Source organism: Haematobia irritans, chromosome 1, assembly GCF_050003625.1.
Source record: "Haematobia irritans isolate KBUSLIRL chromosome 1, ASM5000362v1, whole genome shotgun sequence".
NCBI lineage: Eukaryota > Metazoa > Arthropoda > Insecta > Diptera > Muscidae > Haematobia > Haematobia irritans.
Genome location: NC_134397.1, coordinates 5443850 through 5456664, shown reverse-complemented (window position 1 = coordinate 5456664; position 12815 = coordinate 5443850). Strand labels below are relative to the sequence as shown.

At 35.5% G+C, this 12815-nt stretch overlaps 1 protein-coding gene across 1 annotated transcript; it reads right to left on the bottom strand.

The window, feature by feature from the left end:
- Positions 1 to 4457: 4457 nt before the first annotated feature.
- On the bottom strand, positions 4458 to 8274 carry LOC142220095 (esterase B1-like). Its single transcript, XM_075289024.1, has 4 exons — positions 8179 to 8274; positions 7733 to 8051; positions 6345 to 6498; positions 4458 to 6154 (listed from the first exon to the last, which is right to left on the bottom strand). Exons 1-4 carry the CDS (start codon positions 8223 to 8225, stop codon positions 4953 to 4955), a joined length of 1722 nt encoding a protein of 573 aa, XP_075145139.1. The 5' UTR covers positions 8226 to 8274; the 3' UTR covers positions 4458 to 4952.
- Between the last annotated feature and the right edge of the window lie 4541 nt (positions 8275 to 12815).

Below are 12815 nucleotides of genomic sequence, written 5' to 3'. Positions count from 1 at the left end.
TTCCATATATATGTTTTTCTGATTTCGACAAAAATGGTCAAAATACCAACATTTTCCATGTAAAATCGCCACTACTTAATCGAAAAGTTATAAAAATGACTCTAATTTTCCTAAACTTCTAATGCATATATATCGAGCGATAAATCATAAATAAACTTTTGCGAAGTTTCGTTTGTTTCAGATTTAAATGTTTCCCATATTTTGATACCCACCACCATAGAATGGTGACGGGGGTATAATAAGTTTGTCATTCCGTTTGTAACACATCGAAATATCGATTTCCGACTATATTAAGTATATATATTCTTGATCAGGGAGAAATTCTAAGACGATATAACCATGTCCGTCTGTCTGTCTGTTGTAATCACGCTACAGTCTTCAATAATGAAACAATCAAGCTGAAATTTTGCACAAGCTCGTCTTGGGATTATAGCAATCGTAGTTTTTATCCAATTTGCCTGAAATTTGAAATCTAGAGGTATTTTATGACCATAAAGAGGTGTGCCAAAAATGGTGAGTATCGGTCCATGTTTTGGTATAGCCCCCATATAAACCGGTCTCCCGATTTCACTTCTTGGACTTCTAGAATCCGCAGTTTTTATTCAATTTACCAGAAATAGGAAATCTAGAGGTATTTTAGAACCATAAAGAGGTGTGCCAAAAATGGTGAGCAGCGGTCCATGTTTTGGTATGGTCCCCGTATAAACCGACCTCCCGATTTTGGGTATTGGGCTTATAGAAACCGTAGCTTTTATCCAATTTGCCTGAAATTGGAAATCTACACGGTTGAAAAAGACTGTTTTTCATATGTTTGGCTATAAACATTATATGTTTGGAACACAAATTTTTAAACACAATATTTTTGAGTGCAAGCATATAATGTTCATAAACTAGCATAACATGTTTGGGACATATATGTTAATATGTTAGAACATATTATGTTTGGGACATAAAATGTTTGTAAATATAATATGCTTGAATGCAAACATATATTAATTTAGAAATAGCCTATTAACATATATGTGTTTAGTAGCTTGGAGCGCTATTTAACAGGGAGCGATATTGAATTAAGTTGGTGGTTGTTGCTTGTTATTACAAAATTAACATTTTATTTTTCCTTGGGCAATTGATCAGCTACTTCTTTGATCCTTACAAACTGTGTGGTCCGATGTTCGAGTCCCCGTCCGGCAAAAGGTAAAATTAAAATAAAAAAAATCATAAAATTGATTAATTTCTTCTACAATGTTTGTATTACAGAAAAAGCTGCTAAGAACTAAAAAATCTCGTGGAAGTGAGAAAGATGTCGGGGAATATACAATTGGGCAGAAACAAAATTTTGAGCATTCAGGTCGAAAACCTATGTTGTTAGCACCTATATTACCTGTTTATTTTCATAATTCATTATGATTGTAAATATATAAATAAATAAATAAAATTTTGAGCACAATATTGTTTTGGAGAATTGTTTTTAAGCATATAATATTTTTGGATGCAAAATGCTTCCAAACATATTATATGGTCACATAATAACATATTGTTTTTTGGAAGACAACATTATTGAATTTGGATGCAAAAATACAAAATGTTTGGAACTTAGACTACCCAAACATATATTGTTTAGACCAATATGCTTTCAAACATATTATATATTGGAAGAGATCAAACATATAAATGTTTGGGCAATACCCAAAAATGTATATGCTTGAAGCAAAATATGTTTGGGAGTATATGTTACAGAAGCGATTTTTTGTGAGCGTGTAGAGGTATTTTAGGACCATAAATAGGCGTGCCGAAAATGGTGAGTATCGGTCCATGTTTTGGTATAGCCCCCATATAGACCGATTTCCCGATTTTACTTCTTGGGCTTCTAGAATCCGAAGTTTTTATCCAATTTGCCTGAAATTGGAAATCTGGAGGTATTTTTTTACAATAAAGAGGTGTGCCGAAAATGGTGAGTATCGGTCCTGTTTTGGTAAATCCCCCATATAGACCAATCTCCCGATTTTACTTCTTGGACTTATACAAACTGTGGTTTTTATCCAATTTGCCTGAAATTGGAAATCTAGAGGTATTTTATGACCATAAAGATGTGTGCCGAAAAGGGCGTGTATAGGTTCACGTTTTGATATATCCCCAATATAGACCGTTCTCCGGATTTTATTTCTTGGGTTTATAAAAACCGTAGTATTTATCCAATTTACATGAAATTCGAAATCTATAATTATTTTTGGACCATAAAGAGATACGCCGAAAAAGTTGAGTATCGGCCAATGTTTTAGTATAGAACCCACATAGACCGACCTCCCGAATTAACTTTTTGGGTTTGTAGAAACCGTGGTTGTTGGAGGTTGTTTAGGACTATAAATAGGTGTGCAAGAAATGATTTTATTTTTTGGGATTCTAGAAACCGTAGTTTTTATCCAATTTGCATCAAATTCGAAATCTAGAATTATTTTGAGACCATAAAAAGTGTGCCGAAAACGGTGAGTATCGGTCCATGTTTTAGTATAGCCCCCGATAAAACGATTTCCCGATTTAACTCCTTGGGTTTCTAGAAACCGTAGTTTTTATCCGATTTGCCTAAAATTTCACTTCTTGAGAGTATAGAAGGCGCACCGATCTTGAAAATTGCTTGAAACTCAATGTAAAACTTCCAGATTTTACTTCGCGGGTGAAAATCTACAGATTTAAGATTTGAAATCAAGACGTTATTTTATAATTTTCTTGCACACTTACAAGAGATGTTAATGATTCCTCTAAAACTCAAACAAAAATGGTTCTTACAAATCCAGAATCTGATATAGTCTTCATAGGTAAAATCATTAAATTTATCTTCGGGAAGTATACTGGCTGAACTGTTCTGCTTGATTTGTCCTCAAACCCCCCTGAAATTTCAAAGGAAACCCTAATATTTGATTCATGGTGGCAGGTATTTAAGATTCGGCCTGGCCGAACTTACGGCCGTATATACTTGTTTTTTACTAACATTGTGTTTCACCCTAGTGCATTAGCCGACTTAAATTTTGAGTCTATAGATTTTGTAGAAGTCTATCGAATTCTGTCCAGATCGAGTGATATTTAAATGTATGTATTTGGGACAAACCTTTATATAGCCCCCAACACATTTGACGGATGTGATATGATATCAAAAATGTAGATCTACAAAGTGGTGCAGGGTATAATATAGTCGGCCCCGCTCGACTTTAGACTTTCCTTACTTGTTCAATCTGATGATGTGATAATGCTTTGAGTCACTTTTGGGTCACCTTTTTGCCATGTTGTGCCTCTTGTTACACCCTCCACCATAGGATTGGGGGTTTACTACCTTCATCATTCCGTTGGCAACACACCGATATATTGGTCTCAGATACCATAAAGTGTATGGTATATACTCTGGGTCATGGTGAAGTACTGAATCGATTTAGAGATGTCCGTCCCTTCATCTATCTGTTGAAATCACCCCAATTTCTGAACGAAACAAGCTTCCGACATGAAACTTTGTTCGGATGGTATTGGAAATGGACCATATCGGAGCAGTTTTAGTTATAGCTCCCCCTAGTTTTGTCTTTCGGAAGAGCAAATTTTATCCGATTGTGTTGAAATTTTTTTACCTGACGTAAGTGTATCCTCTCTAACAAATATGCATTAATTGGCTAATATTGCCCTTAAATATACATACCCATCAAAAAATGGAGCACTATTTCACCAGGATTGTAAGGGAGAGAGGCAGTACCAACTGCTTACAAAACAACCGAATCAGCGCTGATTTTTTGGGCGATGTCCCGATTTAGAGCAGCTTCTACATAGCGCTGATATAATTGCTCATTATAATAATAAAGATATTGTATTATTATAATAATAGAGCTATTGCTCAGAAGAGATGATAATCTTGAGAATAGCATTATTGGCGTGAAGGAAAACAGCACTACCTTTTATGCATCCATACTGCATGAATTGGTTGCAATGACGTAAAGGAATGATCATAAACTAGAGTCTTACTGCTGAAGTATTTTTTGCTGGGTAGTCCCCATATAAACCGATCTCCAGATTTGACTTCCAGAGACTTTCGGAGAGGCAAATTTTATTATATCCGACCGAAATTTGGTAATACATTCCATGTAACCACCATGCAAAATGTTTCCATATTGATCCATACTTATATATTGCCCCCATATAAACTGATCCCCTGATTTGACTTCGACTTAGTATATGCCCTTTAACAAGCGCGTAAAACTTGGTTCATAACGGTTGACAGTAAAAACAGATCCCAAAATTTCTCCGCCTGAGTATCTTGAAGAAATTAATTTCATCCGTTCCGGTTGAAATTTGGTACGAGATGTAGGTAAACAATAATTTTTTAAGAGCTATATGGACATTTTTCAAAACAAAACACATAAAGTTCAGAATAATGCATGAAATCTTTATTTGAATCGATAGTATGGTTCATATAATTTAAAATTATTTTACGCAAAGACTACCCGCAACTGCGCCTCAAATGTTCCATACGATTAGTCCAATTTTAGAATTCTCTTTCCAATATTTCAGCCGGTATCTTACGAATAAATGCTTTGCGTCATTGAAGCGGTCTGTAAAGGCATTAGCTTTAACTTAGCCCCACAAAAAAGTAGTAAAAAGGCCTTAAATCGCACGATCTAGCCGACCGGTACCGAAAGGAACTCGCTTCTCGATAACTCCATTGTTACGCTTGCTGTGTTGTATGTGACATCACATGTCATGAAAGTCAAGGTCTTGCATTTTGGGCAAACAAGTTGGATATCGTCTCACCATAGCGCTCACCATTTATAGTCACGTAACGATTCGCATCATTTTCTGGTCAATACTGCCACCATCCTATAAAGCGCACCAAAATTTGACTTTTTCTGGTTATATTTTGGAACACTAGTGTTAGGACTTTTTTCCATTTATTTAAATTTTAACTTTTATTTCTACTACTAAATATTACTGCTACAGAATTTAGTCCAACACTTAAGTTTTTCACAAATAGGTAGTCTGCTATATTCCACTACTTCCTTAATATGTAGACATTCAAGAGATTTTCGATTGTCTGAATTTTCCACACTCTCCCATGTGATTGATGATATTTCTTCACAATTCGGATTCGAAGATAAAGCAAAGTTATACCACATAGCAATCATTCTTTCAATAGATTTGTATTCCCAATGGCTAGGTATCACATTACTCGAAACCATGCTGTGAAACAAATAACACAGATCATCTCCATGGGCAACGCCACCTTTGAAGTCTAGGTCACCACAAAGAATTTTAGAATAATTATTAAAAGTGGGGGAAACGCAGTCAAAGTAATAGCAATAAGTGGCTACTTGGGAGGCATAAGCTCTTCGAGCTTCTATAGTTCTATAAATGGGATGCCAAAAAGATCGATGACCCATTAGGTCCAGATATTCAAAGAGGTGATCTTTGTATGTTGGAGTTTTTCCACCGAAATATTCCTTTTTAAAATTGGCTAGCATATCTTCAGCCACTTTGGTATGTTTAACCTCATCCGGAAGCAAGTGATCAAGACGTAGGCCTTTAGAGTTTTCAAGCAAAGTTTTGTGTTTCATAACAAATTGGTAATGGAATAGACCTTCTGCTGAAGTGCCCCCTATAATTAGGGGAATATGATTGCTCCAAGCATTTACGAGTAGCTCTTCAAATGGTTTATTTGTTATACAATCACTGGATAAGTATGGTTCAACCACCGGGACAAAAGCACAAAAAAGATTATCTTCCACCAAATCCTCCTTGGAAAGTAGACAGCCAGAACTTGTAGCCAATCGACGGGGATTTTGTTTCATCAAATATTCATAGACATTGCAATCACGGTCATCCCCATTATAGCCCAGATGACAAGCCAATCTATAACCCCAATCATGTTTCTTAGTAACACTCCAGGGACTTAGTACTGATCCGGATTGTATTATAGCTTTATGGAAAAGTCCTTCGGTTTGAGGTGTCAGCATTAGAATGTGTGTGGATGCTCCACCAGCACTTTCACCAAAAACTGTTATATTATTGGGATCACCATTAAAATGTGAAATATTTTCCTTAATCCATCTTAAAGCCAAGACTTGATCTTTTATACCAGCATTACCAGGTACTTTTATTTTGGGATCATTCAAGCATAGGAATCCTGAAAGGGATGTTAGGAGATAAAATTAATATCGTGGTATTTCCAAGAATTTTTTATACCTCAATCACATTAAACTTTCAAAATCTACTGTAACTAGATTCAACTTTCATTTGGCTTCTAAAGAAATAGATTTCAAATCTACTTTAGTAGATTTCAAGCCTATTGTGAATGGGTTGCCAATGATAGTTACCAAATACTCCCACTCTATAGTTTAGGGTTACCACTATACAATCCTGTGTCATAAAGTGATCAGGCCCATAGAAATCACGATTGGCTTCTCCAATTTGAAAGCCTCCGCCATAGATCCAAACCATAACCGGTAAGGGACTTTCCTTGGTACTCAACTGTAAAGAAAAAGAGAGTATTTGAGATACAAGAGATTGTTTTCGACAAGCGGTGGTCTCTAAAAGGTGTCGGAATCCGGGGAATCGAAGATGCATGAGAGTACCTTCAATGAAGGCAATAGAAAATATTATGGTTCGATCGCACACCGTATTGCAATGCAAAAGCGTGATCAACGAATACTCGTAATACTGCAGGATCCGTATCATATGGATGCCAGGACCAGGGTTGGCCTGTCACAAACTGTGACTTTTGCAACATACATTTGCGACGGTATAATACGTATGTCGCAAAAGTTGTAAACCTACTGTAGAAAACCTAATTTTGAATAGAAGAAATTCTGAACCTTTTTTAATTTAGTTTGACATTCGCTGTGAGTTTCTGCAGAAATTTGTGAAAGTTTTTCCATGGTCAAGTCTATTTTCTTAGGTGGTATCGAAATTCCCGTTGGTGGGTGTGCAAAATACCTTGGGGTTATATTGGACAGGAGACTGAACTTAAAGCTAATAAAGGACAAGAAAATCCACGGTTACCCTGTACTCGTGCAAAAGGCAATACGGAAAATGTGGGGACTAAAACCTTCTCTTCGCACATACCATCGTCTTGGATATCATCGAATTTGCTGCCTAGCTGACGCGACTAAAGTATTTTGAGTTTGCGACTTTTGTTACTTTTTCTACATTTACGACACGTATGTGACGTTTACAACTTTGCGACAGTCGCAAACCTAAAAAAGTTTGATACAGACCATCTCTGGCCAGGACATGCCAGAAAATGAACTTAGAGAATACAATACCAATAGAGCACCGCGGGTCGAGTTGGATGAACGGGCACGGGATGTGGACTAATGCAACGGTCGGAAGGGTGTCGAAAATACTATGGGATGACCCAGATAAGAAAATGACTGGATAACTACTCAAAAAGACTAGCATGACAGTCGCCACAGCCAAACCAGCAAACGGTTTGGATTTATTACATTGCGATAAGAATATTTTCCAAAAACGGTTTACAGATATTTCAACGGTGCTTCGGGGAAAAAAAATTGACACTCACTTTGGGAAGATATTTGCTAGTATAACCATACCCTTAGGTGTATGTCAGCCGACATGAGAAAGGGTAACCTGAATCTTCTTGTCACCGTAACAAACCTCCTACCAGTTGTTCGCGACTTCACTTCTACTTGAATGAAGGTTCCGTTGTCCCAACAAAATCTTCTCTAACTCATATCCATCCTACCTTTTTTGTATAAACATTCAAATATAAACAGTCTTCGGAGCCTTCGGTTAGACCGGTGAAGATGTTAACTTGCAAAGGTTTTGGTTTGGATTGCGTACAATTAAGAATTCCCTTCCAGGGATCAATGGGCTCAGGGGAACGAAATCTTAATTCATCCACAGGAGGCTTGCCATACGGTATACCTTCAAAGGCATAGTAGTTGTGATTTTTATGGCAAGCATTAATGCGCTTAACTCCTCTAATATGTCCACAGTTGGTTGTAATGACTTCATATTTCCGGGTATCAAGTCGGGCTTGTTGAAATTTGTGGAAAATGAACCTGCAAAATAGATAGATAAATCGGATTATATTACTATCACAAACGAAATCTTGATTCTTCCACAGGATTCTGTTACTATCATAAATCTTCAATGTTTCCAAGTTTCCATTAAAATGGTCTTCCTTACTTCTTTACAACTATCAAAGAACTTTTGAATCCCAGATTGATCTCCATAGTGAAACTGAGGATTTTTGCTATGAGGACAAACAGGCTCCTTTATCTGTTGTGGTTTACTCTAGACTGATGATAAAAAAAATTCCACAACTACGCAAGCGCATTTATTCCCTTCACAACATCTACGAATACTGGTTCATTCCTTTTAACCCCATCTCTATTTAATTTCATTGTTTTATACAATGGAAACAGTATATATCAGTGCACCCACTAAATATTCATGCTTAATTGGAACAATTCCCACTATGTTAGTAAATCGCAATGAATCTCCTACTCTAGTATTTTGTGAGAAACAACAAACTATTCTGGATGAACCAGTTTTGTTTTGTGCATCTGCTTATTTATATCATTTGCGTTCTTTTGAGTCAGGTCTTGAACTTGAATTTAATTTAAGAAAGTCCGTTTAAGTATGTTGAGAGGTTTTAGATGCAGTCTCGATAAAGTAGAACCAGGATTCCCATAAACTTGACATTGACCACAAAGACTACTATTACGCATTAGAGCATATGGTTTGCCTCAAATATAGTGGAATAATTTAAATATGCTCATATTTATTTCTTGTTATTCGTGTATAAGATTTGGAATATTTGGAACTAGAAATAAACTAAGATGGTTTGTTTTGCATTGCTTGAATGACGGCACGCGTCAGTTGGAGCGTGCTGATAACAAATAAGTTCCAGTCAAGAGAAATTTATTTTCCCCAAATGGCAAAAGACCTAATGTTTAGTATACCAATCGCTTTAGTATTAAATTCTGAGTCGATCTAGTGATGTCCAATTGTTCGTCTGTCTAGCCATGTGTTTTTGGATTAAAAGTGAAGTTCGCAATTTAAATTCTAGCGGCCTCACAAGTTCTTACTTTGCAAGTGTGGTAAAGCTTAATAAATGAGCTGAAAACCAGGATTAACGTCTCGAGAAGTTATGCGTTAGGAATGGAAATTGTCTCTATGAGCTGATCTACACTGAAAAAATCCATAATTCAACTATCGCTAAATTTAACTTATTTTTATTGCAAAAAAAAAATATTTATTTGTAATTAAATTTTATTATTTTTTTCGAAATTTTCCACATTCCAATGAAATAGAAATCTCAAAAGCATAATTTTGTTAAATTTTCGCACGTGGTACATCATTTTGGCTTTAAATCAGTTTATCGGCTTTTTCTGTGTAGTCTGCTCGAAGGATTGATTTTACTCTTCATCGTCAATAACTGCCAGCCACAGAATCATATTTTATTTTTGTAATGGAAGTGAGAGTGTCAAAAATTTTTTTACAACTGGAGAAGAGATATGTTCGTAATATTTTAGAAGTTAAATCAAGTAGCAAAATCGGAGAATATTTGGAAATTGCACACCGTGGTTCTTCTCCTTGGAAAGTTGCCTTCAAAGGTTGGTTTAATGATTTTCATTGAGGTCGTTACTAGTTGTTTGATGAAGCATGTCCACGACGGTGTTATGCCGAATTGTTGGGCCAATTTGAGGTTGAAACGACCCACCCATTCAATTCTCCTAATTATCATCCTAATTCTTATAAATATGGAATGGAATAATTTATTGCTAATAGAAGGACGAACCATCATGACTAGAGGACTCAGAAAATGAATTTAATTAAGACGAACCTTGATTTAGCGAACAGTATGCTTCTGTTTTTCAAACTGCAAACTTACATGAGCTATGGTAAATTTAAACTACCTCTGTTCCCAATTATAATATAATAGTTCTTCAGTAAACAGCAATACCAGAAACGGCAGTTTTCTGAACGTTTTGGATGTCATAACATTACAAACCAGTAAGTGGTTAAACACCGTTGCAGATGCAGTTAAGCAAGTTTATACATTAACCACCCAAAGCTAGTGTTTGGTGTCAAAAGCAATGGGTAGCCCCTCTACCTAAGTTAACATAAACCCAATTATTTTAATTTCGACTCAAACCCATGAGACAGAGTAAAAGAAGAGTTACAAATTACAGCCAACTCTAAGGAAATTAATAAAAAAATAATCAATGGTGAATATCTGCGATACCAGAAGATTATATACCTCAGCTTTACTTTTCCGTAGGATTTCTTGATCATTGCCCACCAGCATTTTAAAAATTAGTGCAAAAGATCGAGTGAACAAACTGTAGATAAAAACAAGTATATACGGCCGTAAATTCGGCCAGACCGAATCTTATATACCCTCCACCATGGATTGCATATAAACTTTTACTAAAGACTATTATCTTCAATCGAATCAATTGGGTTGCGTTTGCCGATAGCAAGGTATCCTAAAACTTCTTAACATGGATTTCTAAATTGTAAGTTAGTCCATACGGGGTATATATTAAACAAAAAAGTTCAATTAAATACGTATATAATTCAGTTCTTAACCGGTATATATAGGGAAGTCTACAAATAATTACGAACCGATATGAGCTCTTGGGCGGTAACTAGAGAGCCAGAATCGAAACTTGGGGATCGCCTTATATGGGGGCTATATACAATTACGAACACGGTTGCCATAGTTGATAGAATTCTAAAAAAAATTGCTGATTGTTAACTGTTCGGTAGATCGGTAGAAATCGGTAGATTGGTACCTCCAACTAGGAGGTACTTCATAAATTTTCTATAAAAAGAAACTTTTGACAAAATTTTCTACAAAAATAAAATTTTGGCAAAATTTTCTATAGAAATAAAATTTTGACAAAATTTGCTACAGAAATTAAATTTTGACAAAATTTCTAAAGATATAAAATGTTGAACACAGAAAGTTAAATTTCGTGATACGCTTTCTAGAGACATTCCTTATATTCGGCAGTACCACAGGGAAGTCACATTGGACCGATTCTTTTCAACCTGTTTATAAATGATTTACCAGAATCAATATTTCGATGTAACGTTTTAATGTACGCAGATGATGTTAAATTTTTTCATTCTTTTAGTGATCATCATATTTTACAAGAGGATCTAGACAGATTATTTCAGTGGTGCAAGGTGAATCTGATGGAGCTGAACATATCGAAATATAAACATTGTAATTTGTATACCTTCCACCATAGGATGGGGGGTATATCAACTTTGTCATTCCGTTTGTAGCACATCGAGATATTGCTCTAAGAACCCATAAAGTATATATATGTTATTCTGGGTCGTGGTGAAATTCTGAGTCGATCTAAGCATGTCCGTCCGTCCGTCCGTCATGGTGTTAGTATATGGTCTCTAACAACCATGTTAAAATTGATCCATATCGGTCCATAATTATATATAGCCCCCATATAAACCGATCCCCAGATTTGACCTACGGAAGAATTTTGCTCCTCCAAGAAGTTCCGGAGGTCAAATCTGCGGATCGGTTTATATGGGGACTATATATAATTATGGACCGATATGGACCAATTTTTGCATGGTTGTTAGTGCACTGAAAAAAATATTGTCGTGAGGTCAAATATTTCATGTCTTAGAAGACGCATTTCTCAAATATAAAGTTTTTTCCCTGTCCATAAGTCGATAAACTTTTCAATGAAGTCTTATTTTCCTTATAATTAATCATATCATATCATAACCTGAAAGAAAAAATTTTGGGGTAAGGTCAACTTGACTTTAATAATTCAGAAAAATTCTTTAAATTTAATGAAATTGTCTTTAAATTTGTTGTCTTTTTGCATCTTGATTACAAAGCAAAAAATCTTTCAAATATAGGACACGTTTTTCAACACTTTATTTTAAAGACGTTTTTTACTTGAAACATAGCATGATTTCATCTGGAAGTCGAGCCTGAATATGGAAAATAATGTTGTCGTTAACTCGTTTTTAACGGACTTTGATGATATATGAAGAAAACCAACTGAAATAATGGAAAATTTGCTTCCCAGAAGCAAGTACACAAAGCCCAAATTTAAAAGATAATTGTGTCTTAAAAGTATCCTTACTTGTATTCTCCGCTTCTTTTGCTCGGAATCAATACCAACATTTTTAAAGTAAAGATAAAGTCTTTGGAACCGGGTGTGCTTTTTTTAGTGTGGTTATACTAACACCACGTACCATATTTTAATCGGATCGAATCTGGGGATCAGCTTATATGGGGTCTATATATAATAATGGACCGATAAGGCCCATTTACATTGCCATCCGACCTTCATCAATAACAACTACTTATGCCAAGTTTCAACTCCACAGCTTATTTCGTTCGGAAGTTAGCGTGATTTAAACAGACGGACGGAAGTGGCTAGATCGACTGGAGATAAAACATCGCTTGTACACCTCAGATCTATTTGAGACAAAGCATTCTCTTTACCTGCTACTAAAAAATAAAGTTTATTTTGGTAATCTAGTTTTTATCTGCTTGCACTAAATGAAGTTTTAAATCAACTAACGCTAGATTTTTCTTTGAAAAGTCATCTCTAATCTAAAGAAGAATTCGTTGGGAGCTAATCAAATATTTTTAATATACATTAACAGTCATATAGATACGTAATGATAACTAAATATTCCCAATTGCTTTGGAGTATATGTTTGCCATATATTCTTGTTAAGCAGTATTTTCCATCAACTACGTAGCTAGGTTTTGTTGGATAGCTACGTCAATGTTAGTGTTTAATAAGCAAGAACTTCATAAA

What these genes read in the sequence shown, in the direction of transcription:
- LOC142220095 (XM_075289024.1), bottom strand. Translation starts at nt 8,225, where the DNA reads ATGGAGATCAATCTGGGATTCAAAAGTTCTTTGATAGTTGTAAAGAA. An exon ending in TCTTTGATAGTTGTAAAGAA is followed by an intron (nt 8,052 to 8,178) that starts GTAAGGAAGACC and finishes TCTATTTTGCAG; the next exon opens with GTTCATTTTCCACAAATTTC. An exon ending in CTATAGAGTGGGAGTATTTG is followed by an intron (nt 6,155 to 6,344) that starts GTAACTATCATT and finishes CATCCCTTTCAG; the next exon opens with GATTCCTATGCTTGAATGAT.